Source organism: Chlamydotis macqueenii, chromosome 1 (genome assembly GCF_036417535.1).
Source record: "Chlamydotis macqueenii isolate bChlMac1 chromosome 1, bChlMac1.mat, whole genome shotgun sequence".
Classification (NCBI taxonomy): Eukaryota; Metazoa; Chordata; class Aves; order Otidiformes; family Otididae; genus Chlamydotis; species Chlamydotis macqueenii.
Window position 1 is genome coordinate 27730859 of NC_141556.1, and position 24878 is coordinate 27755736.

At 36.9% G+C, this 24878-nt stretch overlaps 1 protein-coding gene across 1 annotated transcript in view; it reads left to right on the forward strand.

The window, feature by feature from the left end:
* Nucleotides 1-24878, forward strand: part of TFEC (transcription factor EC) — a 94946-nt gene that overhangs the window by 44048 nt on the left and 26020 nt on the right. Inside the window, exons 2-3 of the mRNA XM_086740003.1 lie at nt 16410-16661; nt 18951-19046. Of these exons, the coding sequence (XP_086596129.1) occupies nt 16410-16661; nt 18951-19046 (348 nt within the window). The remainder of the gene's footprint in view (nt 1-16409; nt 16662-18950; nt 19047-24878) is intronic.

The following is a 24878-nucleotide window of genomic DNA, read 5'->3' on the forward strand; positions in this document are numbered from 1 at the left end:
AATGTAGCAAGGCAGAGACTGAATACACAGAACTCTTGAGTGTCAATCCACTGTAATTTAAATTATTGGCAAGTGTTGTGGAAAGAGTGATTTTCCTGTGAATAACATGACTGTTTTGCTGCATTCAGGAAGAATTCAGTTTAGTGGAGTCACAACACGGTCTGGTGATTGAAGACTGTTAGCTTAAGCCAAGAAATGCCAGCTTGTCATCTTGCTTCTTCCAAGACATACATATCCTTTGGTTAGTCAAAATTTCTACTGTTTTCAAGAGCAGAAGATAAGATCTCATAATACATCATAGCTATAAACTGAAAATTGCAAATCCTTTTAAAAGGTTTATAAGATCGGTTCTCAGTAAGGTAAGTAGGCATAAAATATGGCTTCTTTATTGCATAACCAAAGAGCAGTATGCTTCTTACGGACTTGTTTCACAGCTCACTAATGCAGGATGCCCTTGTCAATTACTACTTAAAGCTCTAGCCCTACAAACAATTGTCCATGTGAGTACTTCTCATGAAATCAGTGAAGGCTCTTGGTACGATAAAACAGGAAAAGTGTAGGTAGTCGCAGGATCAGAGCCTAAAAGGTATTAGCAGGGATAAAGACATTCTTTAGCTGTAGCAATAAGCAGTGATTAAACAAAAACAAACAATCCCTCCACTTTCACCCCTCTACGCCACCACCAATGAGATGGAAGTAGGTAGAGACCAGGTAAGCTCCTAAATAGCTAACAGGAAATTTGGGAATTGGAAATAAGTAGGTTAAATAAAAACTATTTGACTATGGAATCAAAAACTATGCAACCACAAAAAGTTCTAGAGGAACAGAAAAATAGATTATTGAGAATTAATATTTGTAAAACATATTTATTTCTTCAGCTGCTGCTTTTGCGTCCACCCTGTGTTGGTTTGCATCTTCCATGTGTTGTTAAAGCTACTGAGTCTGGACTCTAGAAGACGAGACACTGCCTTCAACTTTCATTACTCCCTAGTAGAGAAGGTCTTGACTCCAAAAAGTTCTTTTTTTTTTCCAAATCTGCAATACAATTTATGCCACTGAAGAGAGTGTGAATGTTCTCTGTATATAAAGGTGGTTATTGTATTTCCTACTGCTGTGCAGTATTGCAGGACTTATATTTCCTACTGCTGTGCAGGCCACTTCTTGCTCTAATTGTCTCTTTTCACTTGCTTCTTACTAGCCTTTCTCTTTTGCTGACTCTTCACATATTTTCTTCAGAGGTGGTGTCCAGATCTGAAGCCTACAGTAAAAAGACTTGGAATTTTACTGTACAACAGTCACTGGTACCATGAATGATTTTAACTTGTCTTGCTTCTGTGCAAAGATTTTTTTTTCTGTATCTTTTGCATCAATGGGATCACAGATTGTTTTATATGAGACCTCCCAGATGGTGGGCTTTAAAGGTAGGTTTAGGAAACTAATAGCTATTTTAATCTCTTTCGTGATACACACTTCATACTACTGAAGTCTAGATGCTAGGACTGCTGGACATCTGATGAACTGAAATTGAGATTGGTATACCGGGATTGGGGGAAGAAATGTTTACTATGGAGTGTTCTGTGACTTCTACTCAATCTTCAGCCAAAAATAATCCACTTGTCCCTCACTTCTCAGTGTTTGAAGTATGGTTAGTAACCAAATCAGCTGTTGCCCAAGGCAGCTCTTCCATGAGACACCTTTCCCTTCCCATCCAGGAAAGTTTTTGCACAGCAGACACACACCTTGCACACTTTGACATAAAATCTATTTCAAACAAATTTCTGTGTACATCCTCTGAACAGTGAAACTGTACTGCTGGTACTGCCTTCTTGTCTATGAGGCAGGATAGACTGGGGTTTGCTTTAAAGAACCAGTTAAAGCTTTCAGTTATTTGCCTCCTTATTCACTGTCTGGTCCAAAATTTGCCAACTTTGAGAAAATCCTAGCAACAAAACAACCAGGTCTACTTTGGATCCATAAGGTGACCAAAAAGCCCTTTTGGGACTATCACTGTTTCTTGTTTTGCTGGTTGTCTTTTGTATGATCCCCAGCCCATGCTGGCAAAGGAGTTTCTGACTGATGTAGTCTTGTGTTCTCTTCAGCTTCAGGTGTAAAATCAGAACCCTTTGTTCTGTACAAACACAGAAAGGAAGCAAATCAGGATTTTCTGCATCCAAACTTGTTTCTATGTTGAACACCTCCTATTTCTTTGTTTTGTTTAATAGTTAAACATTTCTTCTACATAACCATCCAGGATATTTTCTTGTGCCAAACTGGGAACTCCAATCTTTCATGTTTATTATGGCAGCACTGCTTTGTGCTTCTTACTGCCAGGGCCAGTTTTAGACTTGGCACCTAAGTAAACTATGCACTAGAAAACTGGAATGGGGTCTAAATGTCTTCTTCTTATGTTCCAGCATTCTCTGGTTGTTATTGTTTTGTCTACTTTCCAGCTTGTGGAATTGCCTTATCTTGGTTTACCTTTTCTTCTTTTAAGGTTGTTTAGTTTTCATTATGATGACAGATTCATCTTTCTTTTCCTTCATACTTTTATTCTACCTATTTTCTTGGTCAAGGGCTTTATTTTTGCTTTCAAGTATTCTGGCTAGGAGTAGAGGGATACCCAAAACACCTTCTAAGCAGAAACTGAACTTAATGTTCTTCCCATTGCTTAGTCTTCTGACAGCTTTTTATCAAGCCCTATTTTTTTTTTCTGTTTACATTATCAGCCTAATCTAGCCAGTTGGTCTAACTTTTCCAGTTTTTCTTAGTCATATTGTTTTCTTCTTTCATAATCATATTAAACCCAGTTCTCATTTTGCACATATTCATCCTGAGTCAGCATTTCCTGCTCTTCCCACTACTCTGAACATTACCCCAAAGCTTTTCAGCAAATAGGAGGATGATGCCATCCACAAATTTCAGGTGGACATTTTCAGGACCTTTTCACTTGTCAAATGCAAACTTCAACTCATCTACACTATAAATGTTTTTGAAGAGGGAAAATCTACAATAATGTAAAATGTACCTTTGCAAGTAAAAATGAAACTTTAGTGATCTACCTAAAAAATCTTGCTTCAGGAGCTGAAAATGCAGGTTAAATTTAGCTGGACTGGAGACTGATGGATTAATGTGACAAGATAAATTCTTCTGCTGGAGATCCAGCCATGGGGAGGGACAACAGGAATTTTGCACTTCAAGAAGTGGGATTTCATAATCTTTAGGGAAGGATGACCTTGCCCGTTATAGAGATCATCCTAACTGAAACAGTGCTTTATGCACTGGTGCAGCTGTGGTCAAAGAAGGAGGGACAAAGCAAACAAACTAGTCAGAGACCAGCACAGCTACATTCTGAGGCCACATTCACCTGTGCCGTTCTTTCTGTCAGTTTTCTGTAAGAAAGCCTTCCCCATTCCAGTAAGCATTTATGCATCCGTTAATTCAATGGGATGGTCCTCAAGGCCACCAACGTAAGGAAAAAATTTGGACTTGACTGAGAAAAGCAAAGATGTTACAGAAATGTAATAATCTTGCATGTATACTCTGCATGCAAATAAGGAAAAGATGATGAGCCCAAGTAAATCTCAATAAATTCTGTTGTTAAACTACTTTCTAACAGTGCTGAATAAACAGTGACTGTGAACAGGGTTGAGAATAACCGCAGTGTTTGATATTGAATTAGCTCGTTCTAGATTATAATAATAAAAGACTGGAAAAGGAAGAGTTATGCCTCTGTGTTTAGGCTTTGTGGCCTTTTGAATGGCAACAGTGATGACAGATTGACAAAACGATTGAAGGAAACTGCTAACATGGCCATACTATTACGCTATTGATTTATTTCAGCATCTATTCTTCAGTTAATAATGCATTTAGACACAGATAGGAAGTTTCTTTCCTTAAAAGTGCTGTATCATTCTTCTTCTTTAACTGAAATTCCCGCCAGAGTTAAGGAAATACCCTTACGAACCACTTCTCCTTTCTCTCCCACGAACCAACTGGACAAACACAAACAGTGACACACACTATTCACAGCCAGATTGGTACTAATCTTTTCTGCTTTGCCCTGCTGTGTTCAGGTACCTGGGTTCTGGGGCGATGCTCTTTTGTAGAGGTGATAAAACTGATAGAAATCCAGCCACTGCCGGTAGTCAACTCTGCTGGCAAACCAATGTTTCTGCACTTAAACTGTGCGATGAAAATCAGGCTAATCAGTTCTTGCTTTATTCTGCTCGTATGACAAAATCACAGTTTTATCTGCCATCTTCTCAAGGCAGGCCAAAGAGACTATGATTTGCCTTCTTTCCATAACATGACCTACAGATTATGCTGATAAAGGCTAATTAACTCACTTGGTAATTAAATAAATTTGTTAATACTAATGAGCTTACTAGCTAAATCTCAGTGTTAACATTCACAGCACATCACTTTGTTGCGGTACAAACACTGTGACACGTTTTCTTGCTGAAAGTTCTGTGCCAACATACTGAAGACTCTTTAAAATACTGTTATCATTATTAAATAGTCTTACTTTCATCTAAAAAAAATTAGTTTTGGGAGCAGAAATATTTCACACAGATGCGTAGCTATGACAATAATTTTTCTAGGCAATTGTAACAACTTATTTTGAACTTGTACATTCCTTTCCACATTAAGACTGTTGCATTTGAAAGACTTGTTCTGTACAATACTGCTTATAATTAATGCTCTTAATAATGACTTACTAGTAGTAATCTTTAATTCCATATTCACACAGAACTCTCATTTAAACTTTCTCTTCATTCATCTCGGTAAAATCAACCATCTTTCGTTAAGTAACTTGTTTTTATTTAGTGAATATTGACTGAAAACTGTTGAATAGTTTGAGCTCACCCTAATATAACTTCTCCAGCTCCTATTCTGTAGTGTCTACTAAGTGCGAAAATGTTGTATCTGAATTGAAATGGAAATGCTGTAAAGTAGAAGTCTGAAGGACACTGAAGGACATGTGCTTGTTTCTGCTAGGTTGCCTTTTGATTTTATTTATGGTAGTTTTATAGCAGTTCTTGTTTGAAAGGTTTTTAAAGGTTGATTTCAGAATTTAAATAATTATAAAAGGAACTGTATTTTGGTCTTTTGTACCTTAGAAATGTCATTAATATATTAACTTTTTTTTTCCTGGGTAATTGAGTTACTGCTGAACGGAACATGTTGTGAACTAAGATTAGGTTAAATACATGTCAAAAGGCAAGACAGCTTGCTCAGTTCAGTACTGAAAGTACCAATTATGCTGTTTTTGTGAGATTTCCAGTCAACTGCGGAGTACAGCCAAACATAAGTGTTTGGAGCCTTATACTCTGTAAGTGTTCTCTGAATGAATTCTCACCTTCCCTTCTCCTCTTCTGCAGTTATTCATCAGTGTTAGGCTGAAAAGTATATTTTCAGACTCAAATATGCAAAACCGTAGTTTAGAAAAGACTCCTCAAAATAAATTATGCCATTTAAAGTAAAAATTTATATTAATTATTATTTCTGCTAATATTAGGTGTTTTTTTCACTAGCAGCCAGGCTCTTTGTTGAACTCCTATTTGTAAGAATAGTGGCAAACATAAATCCTATGAAAGTATTAAAATATTTCAAGAACCACATAATTACTGCACTGTAAATCCACTGTTACGACTCTCAGAACATAAGTGGGAGTGTATTGCTGAAGGAACATACTGATTTATAGCTAGTGTTCACGTGCTGAAGGTAATGTTTTCTAACTCCATGGACAGGATGCCAACAGCATCCTGACGCATGAACATGGTAGACTCATTACCACTTACAGCCCTAAAACCTATTTGAACACAAAATGGACCAGGTGGATTTACGATAAATGCTCTTAATAACTGATATTAAATATTTTTGTTATTTTTTTTTCTCATATAGCTATCCTTGATGTGCCATTCCTCTTTTTGATGGAAACGTCACTTACTGCTGTCAGCTAACCCAACCTACTTCCCTTGTATGAAAGTATACTTTGCAGCCAGATCCGAAGCTGGCTCAAAATGATGTTGCTGCCTTGATTTTTTTTTCACAAAATCATGTTGTGAAGCTGAACCTAAGATGCCTACTTTGAAAGCTTCCCCCCTTGCCCTCTTTATCTTTTTGAGACTGAGGAAAGCAAGAGAAAGAACATTTCTTAGGCTGAAGCTGGTTTTGTCTGTGTCTTTACAGAAGCTATAACCCTTCACAGACTTAAAATAACTAGTCCAACAGATTAGCCTCCCTGATGTGACTACCTCACCAAACCACCTTATGCCACCAGCTTTTTTTCTTCCGTTCTTGCAGTGCGTGGGCTGGGGGCACACACCTCCATACGGTTTGTTTTCAAAACGAGGGAGGACTGAAACACACAAAAAGGTGTTGGTAACAAGCAGTGCTGTCATCTGGTGGTGAAATTTTTACCACTTTTAACAAACTGATCTTACCTTTCATCCAATGCGTTTCACTTTTCTGGGGATGTTGATGCAGTCCCCTTGGCATACAGTCATGAATCTTTCATATTAGAAATAGGTAAACCCAGTGGTTTTATCCAAAATCACTAAACCTTTTGCACTTGCTCTGTTTTTGAAGAAGAACAGCACACCAGAGGTAAGCTTACTGTACTCAAGTTTTGTCTTTTTCTTCTTTAGCTTGTGCTGCCAAAACATGACAAAGTTATTTGAAAGCGCTTTATAAATGTCATTATTTGTGTGCAAACACTACTTGTCCAATGGAATGAAGAAGTAAGGACAAAAAGAATACTACACCATGAGAAACACCAGTATATTCAAATGCCAAAGTACTATTTTCTCCTCTCACAGTTTACCATCTGTACTTTTTTTTCTGCATTATATTTGATGTCTATATCCTTATACACCAGCAAGACACACTTTTCAGATCTAGCTTCTAGGATTATTGTGCTGTCTGTAACTGAACAGGAGGACTATTACTGCCATCATTGCATCTCAAATGATAAAGTGTCATCTCACCTGAGGAGCCATAAATATGTTTAGCAAACAAGAAACTTATTACTCCATGCTCCTTCTTCATACTTTATAAGGCTGACTTCTCTTTGAGTTCTGTCAACACTTAAAGTGAGATGTAAGTAAGAAAGTGATAACAGTCACATGAAAACAATTAGAAATCAAAGAACAAATCAGAGTATTTTGAAACTATTCAGGAATTTGCTAAAGCAGGAAAGATCATCTTAGTGATCTTTCTTTTTTTGGCTCATTCATTTTGAAGTTCAGCCACCTCACTTTCTCATCTACACATAAAGGTCTCTCCAATGTCAGACCTATAATCTAGACTTTACCTATGGATAACAAAGTTGGCTACATGGATCTTCATAATACAGTAATCTTTTACTCTTTTGGGTGTGCTTTCATCTGAAGGCAAATAGTTAAAAATGCTGACATTAAAATATAAACTTTCACATCTGCAAGCATTTTTATTATTCCTGATCCTTGTATCAGCCTGTGTTATATGAATCCTATATTTTAGAGTAGATTTCTTTTTTAAAATCTTGAGTCTCTGAATGTCATCATTCTAGTTACGAATTTCCCATGCTGTTATAACTGTAATTTTTATGGATCTGTGTTAGTTGCAGTTGACAAATACAGAACTTTTAATGCTGCTATTTTGCTTCTTCCTCAAGGACCGACCGAGCTGCACTGGTAGAAGTCCATTAGCAGATGATATTTAACTAAAAACCAGATGATTTTACTTTCCATATTCAAAACTGATCTTCCTTGAATACGTGTGTGATAGTCACTTCTCCATTTAATATAATCTTATTTATTGATCTAATTTGAATGAGTTCTGGAGATAGAGACAAGTAGTTAAGTAAAGGTATCAGGACCTAGCTCTTTAAACATAGCTAGCCATACAAAAAGTTCCTTTCCACTCTTCAAATGCAAGAGTCACATTTGCTGTCCTTTAATAACACCAACAGTAAAGAGGAACTGGAACAGTAAAGATTTATTATATTCACAGATATCATTAATCAATGAGAGTATGGACAGGGTCACTGTGCAGAGTCAAAGTAAAGATATTAGCCCAGGTTTCATAATTTGAATGTGGTCCACTGTTATGCCTGTGCAGCCTATTAACTGTAGCAGTTGGTTTGATTCACAGTTTAGATTTTCAGGTTAAATTCTAACTTAAATCAAAGGATAGTTTTGTAAAAATACTTCCTGTAGTTTGCTTTGCTTAACTTTACAGGCTGTTTTTTATAGTGCAATGTTAAAAACTTGAGCCTTTTCTGCCAGTGAGGACCACAAAGTCGTCGAGACTCACTGTTATTTTAAAACATGACAAGCTGGCCTTAAGACCTTAGGGATCCTTTCTTCAGAAGTCAAGTTGGTGATGGATAAGGAGCCATCAGAGCTGTGTGTATCTTAACTGCAGGAGTTCAATTAAGAAGCCAAGAGTGCCTCAGGTATACTGGCGCAAATGGAAGTGCCTGCTTTGATAATGTCTCTGTAGCTGATCAGTGCAGGTAGTCGGCTTCCCCCAACTCATTTCTGATTGCATAAGGAGGTTAGCACAGAGGAATGCCTGAAAGGACTGAGCTCCATCAATGCTCAGTGAGTGCTAGAGAATACCCCAATGGGGAAAGGCTATCAAAATCCCTGTGACTGTACAGGGATTTGACAGGGAATGTCTCGCTGTGAAATCTAGCCTCTAATAGCCACAGCCCTGAGAGCTCTGCTGCCTTTCTCTCCCTGGGAGAAATGCTGGTTTACTGCCTATGCCACACAGAGAAACTTTCCTTACCCAGCACTGGTTCCTGCAAAGTCTGTTCCGCAGTTCTTTTGCTCCCACATTCCTCTTGCTTTTCATAATGATTGGCAGTGTGATGGAGAATTTCCAGCTGCTCCTATCCTACCCCACATTTACAATTACCAGCTATTTTTAGACATTGAGATACCAAAATACAGAAGCAGTAGTCATTGTTGAAGACACAGCCTTTGTTAAAGAATTTTAAAATGTTTCTTCTTCAGTCTCTTCACCCTTGAAAGAACATTCACTACTTCCTGATGAATATGATGTCAAAGGTTAAATAAGATGAAAAATAGTGCATTAGAGTCACATGAGAATTTTTTTCTTAACTTGAAAGCTACTGTAAGGCATCAGCTAAACACAGCTGTGAGTTGCCAGACTGGATGTCTTTGGCTTTGTGTTCTCTCTTCATGCATATTAATGGAAGGTCTCATCTAGTCAGATCAAAGTTCCAATAAGAAAAATATTCACATTTAAAAATTAATTACTGTGTTTAGCTTAAGTAATTAATTGACTTAATCACACACGCTTTTATAAACTAAACATTAAAGTGAACAGCTATATTATTTGGTGATAGTTTTTAAGATAGAACAGAAGTGTATAATTGCTAAGTTAAATTGAAATTTCATTTTATTATGAAATAATTTCACAAATATACTTTTCTCAAAAAGTTTAATAGAAAGAGCAGGACAAACAAACAACTGATGTTCATTTGTAATAGAAGTTTAAAAGGATTATTTCATCACTAAAAATGCTTTTTTTTCCTAACTCTTAAAATCCATTTGAAAGGCCTCAGAAATAAAGCTAAATTAGTCTATATTGTGACTATGTTTCTTATCTTAAAATGAAATTAGACTTTCTGGGTACTTACAGAACATTTTAATAATTTAAAAGTTCATAATTAAATGCTTATTTTCTGGTACAGAGGCTGAAAAGAACATGAAACCCCATAACTCACACAGTGTCAGAGAGGTGTTGTGTTCAGGACTAATGATAAATGATGTGATCTCATCAGGGTGAGAAATTTTACTTCAAAAGCTATTAAAAACATTGGAACAAGTTAACATCCAGCATAAATGGTGAACAGTAACAAAGTGTACTGAGTTCTGTCCAGTATGCTGGACATATTTAAGCATATTACTTTGTAACAGAGATTTAAACATTTATTAAATTCAGAGTTAATTTTAATTTTTAAAATGTTGCAATTATAATAGCCAGTTCTCAGATCCAAAAATCCATAAAATTTAAACACAGAAAGGGCCATTAGACCATGCTTTGTAATTCCTCTAAAATTGCAGGCTTTTGTATTCCATTTGGTTATTATCCCAGTACTCAGCTTTGAGTCCAAGAATGTGTTTGAAAAAAAGTGTGTCTTGGATTTGGCTAATGCATTTCTTCCAGAAAGTCATTGACCCTTAGTTTGAACAACACAGCAGTTAGAGTATTTCCTTTTGAGGATTTCACTGTTTATTCACATAATTTCTGATATGAGCTTGCCTAACTTCAGCCTGTGGCCAGTGGCTCTTGCCATGCTTTCTGTGATAGCTGAAAGGCCCTTTCACATTCAGCATCTCCCACAAATTTCAATTTGACAACAAGAACATAGCTGAGTTTCTTTAAACTTTAATCAAGGCACCCTTTTCTTGGTCTTCAATTGCTTCCATAGTTCTTCTCTGCATCCTTTCAATTTTACCAACAGTGTTTTAAAAATATTTAGGGTAGAAATATTTTTAGGATTCCATTATTGATCTCTCCTGAGCCATAAATAAAAGGAGAGTAAAGCTAGGCTCCTATTCACTACTTCCTTTATGTCATTTTCCCTTTCTTGCTATAGCATCAAGTGGACACTCCTACTGAGTTGCTCATTTGTTATGACCCCAAATTCTTTACAGACTCCAGACTTGCTTCCAGTGTTTTCTCCATTCAGTTTTCTTCATTGTTGCATCCTGTATTTCTTCCCCCAGCATATGCAGATGTGTATTTGGCTGACTGGGAACATATTTTCTTTCAACAGCATCACTACTCAAAAAAATACTTCTTCTTTTTAGTCATTTTTATATTTCATTAATCCCAAATCACTGATGGAAATGTTGAGTAGTAAAAGATTGAAAAGCCCCTCTTTCTGATGCCAAGCCTTTGCTGATTACTTTCTTATGCATGTTTGTTAGCCAACTCTTAATCCAGTTAAAACACACTTTATTGATATTGTGTAGTGCTATATTTTTAATTGGAATATTGAACGATACTAAGTCAAAAGGCACACAAAAGTTGAAGTGTATTATACCCACATCGTTACCTTTGGCAACCTAACTTGAAATCTCATCAAAGAACAGAAGTACATTTGTTTGACAAGGCTTATTTTGCACAGAACTATGTTGACTAGCATTAATTATATTCCTATCTTTTAATAATTTATTAATTGACTCTCTTTTCAGTTTTCCTATTATTTCACCCAGGGCTGATGTTGGGCTAAGCAGCTCGGGAGTACAGGTATCATCTGCTTGCCCTTAGTGGAATATCAATACAAGATGTAGCACTGCTACGTACTGGAATATCATTGACATTGTTCATGCATCTTTTACATCCCCTAAATATGCTCTCTTTCTTACTTTTGGCATGCTAGGTGTTCTTTTACTAATGGAAAAAAATCTCATCAGCAAATATGGAAGTAAAATAGTTTATGCAAATAAACAACTGAAGCCCTACTTCTGCCATTGTGCAATGTATTAGAAATGAAAGTAAAATTAGTGTGAATGCGGTAAAAGATGTTACACAACTCTACCACAGTTTTACAATGTGACAATGTGTGCTCAAATTAGAAAGAGCAATTGAAGAAGTTTGAATATGCACCTCTAATTCTGAAAGGCTGTTGTGTTCTTGTTCTCAAAACTGTCTCATCAGTGAGATATAAAATAGAAACAGGTATAGTCAGTTACATGTGCATTGGGTTATTTTGTGGATTACAAAATCCATCCCAAAGTGTTCATTTCTGTTCTAGCTTTGTTCTGGTGGAATGATAACGTTTCAGTTAGGACTGGATGCTTTTGGCTCCCTGCATGTTTGATGTTTCTGGTTCTGAATGGGCTTTAATTTCACCATGATTCAGAAAGCCAGATAACAGACAAGAGCTGTTACTAGGAGGGAGAGCATAATCTATTTACTGTTGAACTTTATGCTGTCCTTCACTCCTCAAATAATCTGAAATAATTAGCATTTAAAGTACACAGCCACAGTCGTGGCAAAAGAATGGTTGGGAGGAGAACCAGCACTTCATCTGCACAAATTCTTCACCTTGTTGCACCTTACGCACAATGGTCAAAAGAGCCTATAGAACTTCAGGAGCATATGACAGGAAGGGTCAGGTCACTGACTATACTGAGAGCTAGAGCAGGTGTGCCAGTACGAAACCATTAAGTCCTGAGCTGTGTCTGAGGCTTGTCTGAGTCAGGATCTGGATCATCAGGTGGTCACTGGGTGCCTATTTCTGCTAGGGATTCTGAGAAATTAGGCATGTCAACGAGCAAGGACATCCATTTGACAAAAAAAAAAAACAAAAAAAACCCACCAAACAAAAATGGAAGGCAGAGAGATATTTCATAGAAAATTATCTGCTGAAATCTAGAAGATATACTTTATCAAATCACACTGCTTAATTTGTGTCAGAGACAAGAATCCAGGTTCCATGGAGCCACCAGGCTCTTGAATGCTTTACCCTGAAAACTGTCTCAGGATCTTCCTTTGCAGCTGTTCTGCTTTAAACAAATGATTAAATATTCATTGACCCAGAGAGAAGGAAAAAAAAAAAAAAAGAAGACAACTCTATATTCCGACTGTTGTGGCAGTAAAGAGTGTGTCAGCATCAACATTGCAGGTCCATGGTCCAAAGAAACTTTAATAATTTTATATATGGGAGGACTCCTAGACTGGAGAGATTCAGAGACTCTCACCTTAAAATTTCACATAGTCTCTGATAAAATGTTCTCAGAGATTATGAGAACTCCTCAAAAGATGAGGAACTAGAAAATTATCCTCCTGGTGCTGCTGGAGGATACTATACAGGGATTATTGGGTGAAATAAGGAAAAATTTTTTTTTTTTTTTTTTTTTGCAGAAGGACCTTAACTGGTGGATCTAAGACATGCACACGATCAAGGGCTCTAAGCAGCTAAGTGCATGTTGATCTGGATTGTTTTACTTGTGGGGTTACTTATGTGTGGGAATGATCTTTCAGTTATTTTGCTTTTTGCATTTATTTCACTGAACCCCTAATCTGATACCATTTTTTTTCCCCCAGACTTAATAATGATTATCCAGAGTTTCAATATTTAGACTACCAATTCAAATTTCCCTGATTATGTCTATGTTTCTTTTGCTTCCTCAGGTGCTCAGGGCCTAGTTCAGTCAAGTTTTGAAAATCTCCAAAGATGGAGATTCCATGACCTCTCTGGGCAACCTGTGCCAGTGCTTAGCCATGCTTTTTACACCATTAGAAAGAATCTTAAAATCAAGTCAATGTTTAATGTTTGTAATTATGGTAACAGTTATTTGAAAGAGTTTACTTCATCTAAAATTTTCTGAAAACCTAAAATGAAACTTAGCTTAATACTTAATACTGCATGACATACTATAAAAAAACTCATCCAGCATCCCAGTGGAGAAGAAACTGATTACAGTTGGTATTTGACACTGGACTATCTGGTTTCATGAAATTAGTATGTTTTGAGTTTCTGCTCCTATTTCACACATGCTGCATAGGCAGTTTTAACAGTAATTTCTAATTTTTGAGAGCTTGACTTTCAAGAGTAGTATTCCTTTAGCATAGCATGACTTTTTTTCTTCATTTATTATACACTAGCAGTATGATTATAAAAATAGGATTCCAACTCTGCTTTGTCTTTACATAGTGGTTTGACTTTCAAAAGTGCTTTACTTCTTCTTCTTCTTAACATTGACTTGTAAGACTTACTTAGATACATAAAGATGATCAGGGATTGCAACTTTATGTACTTTTTGAAAATCAAGGCATAGATCCCTTTTTAACCTCAATGGTTCTGCTTTGTAATGACTGCAGCTGGCACAGTAAAGTGGATGGAGAGGTTTCCAAAACCATGGCAACACATCCCGTCAGCAAAGCTTTAAATTCTTCTCCTGTTTGTGGGAGATCAGGACAGTACTGATAGGATATAAGCACTGAAAGACTATTATACAAAATAAGCACTTCTAATAAACTTGAATTTTTACTTAGTTAGCAGTTAGATGATTGTCTTTCACAGATCCTCCCCTTGCCAAGTAGGATGGCCCTGTGGTGGTTCACTAGGAAATCAGGCTGCAGAGAGGTTTTGGTCTCCCACTAGCAGTTTGAAGTCCAGAGAAAGCAAAAAGCAAGCCATTGACCTTTCAGCAATCTTCTTCTGGCAGAACTCACTTCCTTTTTAAAACTTCTTAACAAAAACAAAATTTTAAAACAAGGTAATATAGATTTGTTACACTGCAAATTTCTTATGTTTCCAATTTAATTTGAAGATATGTGATATTCTGTATTTCATGCTTCTGGTAGGCCTGTAGAATTTCTAAGACAATGGTTCATTGTTCATTATGAAGTGATCATCAGCTTCATTTAAGAGAAAAAAGTAGTTGGGGTGAAATGTGGTAGATGCATTTGTAGCCTATGCATTCGTCCCACTGCCACATACGCCCTATGAAGAAGCTGTGCTTTCAAAGCTGTTGGTTGCAGTACTCTGCATTGCTGGAAAGAGATTTTAATCAGTTATAGGCAGTGCAAGGGTCTGGGTAGTGATCACTTTGTGTGGATTCATTCAGTGACCCTAGAGTCCAGCAGAAGCACAAAGTCTCTGTGGGTGCTTCTGAAAGAGCATCAGAAAAGAAGGGTGCACAGCAAATCCCTGCTCTGGCCATACAATGGGACATATTTTCTTTCCCTCAGAACACTGCATTTCACCCAAGATCGATACTCTGGTTAAACTGGTGTGCAGCAGATGTCATGTCTGGATTTTAATTTAAGAAACTGCTTGAGTGTCTGAATTTCAGTATGAGCATAAGTCTTACTGAAGCTGAAGGAGTAAACAGATGCACAAGGATCTGAATGATCTGGGATGGCTTTACATGTAGCCTTGCACATGATAAATCAGAGCATAAATTAAAAGTACATTGTATACTTTCTAAAACTAACACACAGATCTCAGTCAAGACAAGTAATATAATGATTTAAGTAAATCCCAGATACATACGTAATTTTAAAACCTTATATGGGATGCATAGCTTCCTAACATAAAACAGGGGAAAAACTAAACAGAGTATGTAAGATTTTATATCAATATTTTAATGGAATATTATTTAATAATTTTAAGGCTTACATCAAAATAATTAACATTATAATCATAACTGCATGGCTTAATCTTTTTATATGACTAGAAAATTAGTTTAGAGAAACATAATTTAAATAATTCTAGATATGCCACCGTAACATGATAAAAAATAAAGTAGGTACTTCAATATTGTACAAAAATACAGGTAATTTAAATGCAAGCCCCTTTTATGGGCTATTTATCTCTGCTTATGTATGTTAGAGGAATTAAAAAGAAGTTTATTTAAATCACTGATTTTTTTTTTTTTAGTAAAAAGGGCTGCAAAGAAAGTCTTGCAATTATTGAACAAATATTAATCATGCTTACACAGAGGCCACTTGAGAAAAATTTATTACAAGAAATTTGTGACCAGTCATGACATTGGAAGAGGAGAAAGCCACAGGGCTGAAATGACAGTGAGGTTTGTGTATGCAGTGCTCCTCTGGTAGTTAAATTGCAGGAATGTGGCATTGATCTGAAATGGGAGCTGTTTGAAGTAGCAACTGTCAATCTCTGTAATCAAAGGATGACCCAAAGTCCTACTCAATTAGCCATTTCGGCATGACCACACAGTTTATAAAGTCCTATCAACTCAAAAGGCACTTCAAGAAGACTGCGCAATTCGAAGATAGTGAACAGTCATCCAGCACTATAGCTTGGACTCTATTTTGTGGTTTGTTTTTTGTTTGTTTGTTTGTTTGTTTTTTGCCAAAGTGCAGCAATGCCTCATTTAACTGACTATACTTACTATAAGGTGAGCCAAATCTGGATTTAGGTACTAGTGATTGTTGTTGTTGTTGATATTACTTGAAGTTGATCGGGATATGTTTTTCTTTATACATTTATTTACTCTTTCAAGTACAAAAGAGCAAATACACTGTGATATTAATTTTAGAGTACATGTATCTTTGTAGATTTGATTGTGATGATCAGTAACTTCACAAGGATTATTCTTAAATGAGAAGATAAATATGTGTTGCATACTTCTGGTCTTTTCTTGTGATCATGTTTATCTTTTCTAATTCTATTTTTCTTTGATAATTATTCAGAAGTTTTATTCAACTGTGTTAGAGGAAAATAGTACAAAAATAAGAAATGTGTAAGGGTGCAAAACTGAAAAAAAATATTTAAGATTAATAATAATTCTATCCAAGTGTTATTAAAGCTGAATCTATTATTTTGAAGATTTTTAAGTGAACATATGGGCAAATACTGGTACTAGTAACTTGAAGCTCTAGCAATTATTTCCATTCCTTCCCAGGTACAAACACACTTGGAAAATCAGTCGAGATACCACATACAGCAAAGCCAGAGGCACCAGGTGAAGCAGTACCTGACCCTCGACACCAAGCTGTCCAGCCAGACGCTCTCCCTGTCCCACTCCCACACAATCCAGCCTGCGGGAGTGACCTCCATTTTAAGAAACGGACATATGCCTCCCATCAGTGATATTGGCGCAACAGAAAGCCCCGTTACCAAGCTGCTGGCACTTGGAGGCGAACACGAAAATGTGGTAGGGCAGGGCTGGTGAAAGGAATGGGGAAATGGGCTTTGTGTACTTTGACAGAAATTTTACATGACCGACCTTGTATTGGTAGTGGGCAAGAGATTACTTTCCTTACTTTCATGAGGCCTTTGGTTGCAGTGCTTGCTCCCTGAACCCTTTTGGATCACATGGGTGATTCCCCTGAGGCCTTTGAAGAGCTGGTTGTGTGATCAGGCTTGTAAATTTCTGCCATTTAAAACGTAATATTGCATCTTTTTATCTATGTGTCATATATTGCTGTACGTTCTTTGAATATGTACTTTGCAATGCAAAACTTTTTTTTTCAGAGTTATTTCTGTCTAAAAGTATTATCCTAGCTGCATAACAAAGTTAAATACTGATTACCCTAAAGATGTAACTGAAAGAATTACCCATTCATTTTTCAGTTAGCTGATATATTTATATATGGGTTATCTTGGTAAATGGGCACAGATATGCTAACTTTAGTGCCACCATAGATTTTAATAGAGGTACAGCTATTATACAATGTCAGATTCTCAGTCACTGTGAGATCTAGATCATTATGGCCTTTAATACTTCAATAGATTTCAAAAGAGACTGCTTATTAGGTAAAAGGGGAATTCCTGCAGAAATGAGAAATGGAGATGCTGTATCGTATCTTTGGCTTTAAAGAACAGAAGGACCTCACGAACAGACTGTGACCCATTTGAGCATTTAGATGTTACACAACTAAGCATGGGGCAGCTGAAAAAAATAAACCCAGCACTTCCTGGAGAGTTTATCTGGGGCCCCTCTATTCCTTCTGCATTGACAACTGACATTTGATGTCAAATTTATGGATTAATGGAGCCACTACTCTGCAAAGATAATTTTAGATGGCCTTTGTGGAGGCCTCTGTTGTCACCTTTGTGCTGACAAGCACAGGGTGCTGGAACTGTTCTCAGGCACTTTGGGTATCTGATCAGGAATAACCATGCCTGCCCTTGCGTCACTCTCTATTCTGGAGAGCAAGACGGCTGCTTGTCAACCACCCTCCTGAAATGTGCCTGGTAACGACTGGGAGAGTGATAGTTGGCACTGGCCAAAATCTTCACAGGCATCTTTCCAATGATTTGAATAATCCCATCCCAGAGCTTCAGGGAGATGACTGGCATGGTGTAATCTCCTAGTGCAGATATGCCCTTTGGTTCAGCGTAGGCTACAGTTATGTTACTAAATAATACAGAGCCAAGACACCAAGGCACAGGTTGGTGCAGTGAACTGTAGTCATTCATATTGTCTAATTCTTGGCATTTCTCGGCATCCTTTTGGCCCTGACAGCACTTTCCTGGATAAGTCTGGGCACAACACCTGGGACTGCACGTTTGTTTTTTAGAGAGAAAGAGGTGTGCACCTATGAGCTGTGCTGGGCCGTGTGGCCTAAATGTCTGTGTTGAAAGGTCCCTGGCCTGTATGATACTTTCTTTGCATAGGATCCTCTACATTTCCTTCAGCTACAGCTCTTCAGACAGCTCCCAAGAGCTGCTTGAAAAGCCTCAGAGCACGAGTCAACTGCTCCTGCAGACGGTAGAGTTAACAGTGATGGGTTCTTCATGGTATCTTTCCCAAAGTTATTTTGTGAATGGAAACAGACCAAAAATATAATTGAAAACTCATGCTGTACCTTGTCCAAATCTACATGTGTCTGCAAAGTATTCACTGTTTCATTCCAAGCAATTAATTAACTATCATCTCATCTGCTGCAGTAGTTTCTGATTGAGATTACAACAAAAGTGGGACCAGCAGGCTGTCTGGAGAAGTGTCCAGTGTACTGCCAAATGCAACACAAACCTCTGCCTGCTGAGTCTGGAGAGCAGTGTGCAACCCCAAATCTTGAGTGACTCATGCTCTTGCAGAACCACAGGTTCCTTTCAGCCTTCCTGCACCAATGCAACAATGCTCTGTGGATATGACACATTTGATGAAGGTGACAGATCACAGTTACAACATAGCAATACACTCCTGTCATCTGGTCTTGGTGTTGTAATAAGGGGTTAAAAAAGGCGAATGGGCTGGTGTTCGGGAGGAAAGAAGTAACTTGCTAAACCACAAAAACTGTTTTCACAGGAATTAAAAAATGTGAACATTGTGTAAAAGTTAAATTATTATTAAATTATTTGAATTTTAAGATATAAACTTCTGAAATTCAGTTTTATTAATATAATAAATACTTGAGGTTAATTCCTCTGTATTTTCAGAATAACATTGTTTCTGTAATTGTTTGTAATGATTGGTCTTGAAATATTATTTTGTCAGATGGAAGAGGTGATTGAAGACATAATCAATATGGAATCAAGTTTTAATGATGAAGGGATAGGTTGTTCTGAAACTCCTCTACTAATGCAAAGAACTGTAAGTATTTTGTGGAATTTCATCTTCCTGTTTATGATAGAGAATTTCATTGAGTAATTCAAACACGTCACACTTCAGAGGCTAAAGCAGTACTGTCAGTGGACTATTTTCCTTTCTTTTCAGTTGCTTGTTTTTTTTTTTTTGTCAAGAAATGCTACAGGATAGGGTTCAAATGGGGTAGGACACAGCTGTTTTAAGTGGTCTAAATAGCATTTGGGGTTCTAGTTCAACTCCAGGTCTGGTGCGTAACTCATTGGAGGTATTGATTTCCATGCAAGACTATGGATAAGAGGAGTCTCTAGACCCTAGAAGGCTTTCTATCTCATCTAAAAAAAGTCAAAGCTTCCCCATGTAACAGTTTCTACAGTACAGTAGTTTCTCCAGTGTCTTATGCTGAAGCAAGGATGAGCTATATTTCTTGACTTTCATAAAGGCAAGTTGCACTTAGTTCAATAATTTCAAGGACTAAATAAGAAATGCAGCTTTTCAGATTAAACACTGTATAGGAGTAAGCGTAACAAATTGTTATAATTTTGTAATGTCTTTTTGTAAAGAAATGAGAGAGGATTAACAAAGACTACTTACATTTCCATATATGTTACACATTTAAAGAGGAAGAGTGGGCCTTTTCTGGACATAGCAATGCACAGAGTATTACTATTTCTGAAAATGACACCTGTCAATAGCTGTAACACAACACACCTTATAGAAGAGATGTTCTTTGTCCCCTCAACACTGATTTATCTCAGGAACAGTTTTCCACAGACTTTGTTCTCAGGGCCTTAAAATGGGTACTAATAAAGGGAAACTTCACTCTGGTGAAGGCAGAAGTTTTTTCACAGGCTTTGACAATTTGTAAAGTTAATTTCAGAATATAGAGTCAGGTGCTTGCTTTTAATCATGCACTGGAGGCACATTCTGAGCACAGAACACCACTGGCTACAAAAATACCTTAGGAGATAAGATCTCTATGCCTCTGTGTTGCTCACTACACAGTCCAGTATTAATGGCAATTAATAGTTCCATGAATAATTGGCATTTACATGCCAGCTACAGAACTAATACAATCAGACAAATTTATACCTATCTCAGTACATAACATAGCAAAGAAATGCTCCCTGGGTAGTGAATTAATATTTTGGCTCAAATTAACATGAGGCAGGGGAGGATCCTTTCAGGTGTGATACTATGGGATGGTGATGAGAGGCATGAATTCTGGGGTTTAGATTGGACTCATACTCCCTCAACATCTTTTAAAACTGGATGATGATAATCTATGCTGATTCCAGCCTCATTAGCCTTTATCTTCAGCCATGAAGGACATATCTCTCTAAAATGTATTGACTACTCTACTCTTGATGAGCAAGGAAATAGGCAATGACTTTTAGGCCTAGCTAAAGGTATCTTACTTGCAAAGACCTGAGACTCCTGCAATGCCTGTGGGCCAGGTAATAGTATTTAGATTTTTGTTTGTGCTGAGGAAATTACCGTGCTGCTAGGTAAGCTAGGGAATAGTGTGTATTTCCAAATCTCTCTGTGCAATACTATGGCAAAATGAAGCCTGCCTTCACCAAGGCATGTGAAGTGTGTCAGTGTGGAAGCAATCAAGCAGTGTCTCTGCCTCTTCTGTTTTCTCTTCTGGCAATGTGCACTCTAAAACTCTATGAAAGAAATGGGCTAAAACTAAAACTCTATGAAAGAAAAGGTGATTTCAGGCACTTAGCTCTTGACTCATGGTTTTATGGCATTCTTCAGGCAGCGTCCTAAATCTGCCTGCAAAATTTTGGTCATGAGCTATGCAATAGAGAAAGATAGAGATGCAGGTAGAAAATAAATCTTTTAAACAGTTTTCCAGTATAATGATGAAGAATATTTTTAGAATTTAATCTCAGATGTTTCCCTCTTTGGCGTTGTTTTGAATTTGCCCAAATTGTGCAGAGTAGTATCTCTAAAATTCGGAAAAAATCTAACTCTCCTGGATTTCAGAATGTAGTAAAACACTTGGGTATTTTTTCAGCAAAATCTTTTCTTGAACAAGCCAAATTCACAAAGTTATTTTCTTTTCTCATTTTTCTCAATAGACAGTGACTGAGACTTTGCAGTGCTACCTGTTGTGTGTTGCAGTGAATTAATGTTTGTTTTAGTTAGATGCACCCATGTACCATTTAAATGACACATTAAATGAGGACATTGAATTCTGTGAGACCACTCATGTGAATAATTGCTCAGAGGCTCATTGTCTGACCCTGAATTAATGAATTACAGTCATGTATTAGTAGAATCAGAGAAGTGAAAACAAGAACATTCCTCCATCTCTCATTAAAATAATTACAGCTTCTGAAGAATGGATTGTCTGGCTTTTATTGTGTTTCGTCCCAAATTCATAATTTCATAAAACTCTCTGGTTTTGGGTGGCAGCTTAAGAATTGCTCAAAGTAGGGAACTCTCTGGCTGTGTTTCTATTGCTCTTAACAGTATTCTAATGGTAGAAACCTACTTTTTATAATAATGTTTTAGAAGTTCAACTAAAATACATTACTAGGTTCTCCCTATATGCAAGTCTTGATTCTTCTGAAAGTACTTGTAAACCCAATTGTATCTTTGTCCAGAAAACATAGCTGAAATAAAATCAGAAATATTCTTATGAACATTTTTTTCATGATGGAGAAGGTAAGATTTAATTTAAAAAATCCTTGAAGATTACACCAATTTACAGTAATTTTTCCTTACTCCTATCATAGTAATTTAGTTTTATGAAACAATTTACTAACCGACAGCAATGTATTTGTCTATATTTTAAGAAATTAATTTCTTCTCTAAGTATCATATCAGGAACAACAGGTCTCTTCCTGACCTGATAGGAATCACTACAGAAATTAAGTAAAGAATATATGAGTGAGTTCTAGAAGCGAACTAATGTTATGTATGTGAGATATGGTGACAGACATTTGAAAAGTAAACAATTTTCATTTTTATCAGACTTTCATTCTTATTCAAAATCCTCACAGTCTATTCAATGTTCTGTAGTGAGTTTAAAGCTTATTTACTTCCAAATGCTCAGAACACAGGAAATGTAAATGTGCAGGTCTGTTAATATAAAGTATATATGACACTATAATTAAAAATTTGGGGTGAGTTCTAAAAAGCTGTGGTCTGTATTCCTCTTAATATCTGAAAAGGGGAAGTATAAGAAACACGTTACATTGGGACAGATGTGGAGAACATTAGTCACAGTGAAGAAAGCAGAGTTAAAAAATAGGATATCTGTGCTTTTCAAAGTGTGATTTGACAGTGTGTGACCTAGTGAACCTCTACTTGTTACTAAATGTTGTTTTGTTTTGCTAATATATGTATACAGCATTAGGACTCACCAGAAAACCCAGTAAGTTAGCAAGCACAACAGTGATCTCTATGAAAACATTTGGCATTTTACCAAAACTTTCATTGAGAAATAACTGCTGCTGCTCAGATAATCACTGTACAGCTACTGGGATAATGTTCTCTACTTGACATGCAGTCCACTAAAACTTACATCAAAAGCATTAGAAGATTGACTGACTTGGAATGAGACTAAAATGAGAGGATATTAATGTTCTGCATTTAATTTTGATTTAATTTTGTGAACATTTCCAAGGATTCTAAGTTGTCTTTTGTTCTGGTGGACAAGAAAGCAAGAGCTTTTAGAAGTATTCTTGAAGAAGCCTGGGGAGAGAGGCTCTGGAGCAAGTGGATGTCTGCTGGTGAGAACTAAGGAGTAGTGCAGAGCAGTGCTTGGGACAGAGCACTACCGTAAAACTGGACTTCAAAAAATCACCAGCAGTGGCCCAGTTCGTGATATGTTGAGTCAGCTGGGCTCATTGTTGCTGGAGTAGTAGATATTGAATGACTAAAAAAAATGGAGCAGTTCCTTTCAGATTGCTTGGGAGAAAATGGGAGGTTCTCCGTGGAAAACCTTTTAATTCAGTTTTTACAATGTCCGGTACTAAATAGAGCCAAGAAAAAAAAATGTGGCTATGTTGATTTATTCATAATATTTAAGAAATGTTTTATTTCATTATCCCCTTGAAGGAGCTTGCCAGCAGGAATGTTTCCTGAAAGGAATGTCTTCTAACCAATAGGAAGCACAGATTTTATTATTATATAAGGATAAATACACCATAAGTGTGATCTGAAGAATTATTCTCACTCAGGGAATAGAATAGCCTAGGCAAAGCTGGAGAAAATATCTGTTAAAACAAGTTATTTTTTTTTAAAAAAAAAAGTCTTCAAACCAATTTCCAAAATGGTCCTTTCCTTTAAAAGAAAGAAATACTTAAAGATTTGAAGCAGCATTAATTCTTCCACCAGCCCCAGCTCTAAGTGCATACTGAAATCGTTATGGTGTCACTAGTGCTTTGAAGTTCACATCCCCTCAGAGATTTAGAGCTGTCACAACCAACGAATCTTTTGTTGGGAACTTTGTCTGTCTGTGAAGCTAACCAAATTTCTTCATCCTCCTTTGAATCTGACTTGATGTATGGGGTATTCATATGCTGGGAAAAGGATTAAATCACTAGCAGAGAGGGGAAGGAAAAGCACCTGGGCATGCAGAAAGGCAGAGGTTTTTGCTAGCCGTTAGACAGCAGGGCTGATCTGCGGGCCAGCCGGACGTGGGGAACGTGGCACAGTGGGGAGCACCGCGCTACACTAAGGCCTTGCCTTGCAATAGGTCATCTCTCCAGGGATCCTGCTAGGCTTTGCTGCTCCACTTGCCTGACTTCATTTCATATGTTCATAGTGCACTGTTTCGCTAAGATTGGGAGCTACAATCTGCTTTCCTGTCTGCTTTGGAGTCAAGTCAGTTGGGATTGCTCCACTTCTGTCACTCTTGCTGGAAAACAGCTTATGGAGGAAATCCTCAGTTGGCCTGTGGCTCACTTGTATTTGTTGAGCTCCTTTGGCATTTGACAAAAGCTTGTGTTGTACAGGAGTGGAGTAGAGGTTAGATCAGGACAGGATAGATGTTCTCCTTCTCTAATTTTTATGGTTCTGTTAACTACAGCTGGTATAAAGTTCCAATTAAATCTATTAACTCTGGTTTTTATTTTATGGAGGCGCTATTGATAAAAGCACAGTGCACTCTGTCTGCAAAATCTCACTGCTATTACAAGGTCTTTGAGGTCACAGTTTCTCATCATGGCATTAATTATTTGTATTTGTATTAATTATTTGTCAAATACTGATGGTTATCATCTGGATGGATTACAAAAACTGCTGTCTGTCCCATTCCCAGAAATCATATAGAAAGAAGAAATTCAGATAGGTATCCTTCAAAGTATTTTATTCAATAATTGTTGTGATTATTCAGTCATGAAGTAAAACCAGGTTTCCATTAGAGGTGCATAAAGTATTGCTGATCTAGGCAGCCCCCTGCTGCATAATCACGAGTATTTTTTATTTAGTGAATACCCATGTCATTTGGCAACCTTTGTAATTTTATAAAATCTGCTAAAGTTCAAAACCATTTTAGAGAAAGGCACAGAGCAAACATTAACAACCTCATTTGCTTAGGTTGGGTAACTTGAAAAGACTGCATAACATCAATGAAAATGCTTTGTCAATCACATTCTACACTAGACTAGTCTTAAAGTCCAAGAAAGAATCAAAGTTCACAAGAGTATATAAACTTCTGTCTAGCACTCCCTGGTGTCATTTTCAAGTTTAACGAAAAAGAAAAATGAAGGAGAAAGAACAGTCGGTAGCTATTGAGGAAATAATAGACTCCTCAAAAATAAAACTGGTGAGCAAATATTTTCTTTGTCTTTCTTCGGTGTGAGATAGGAAGTTGTGTAT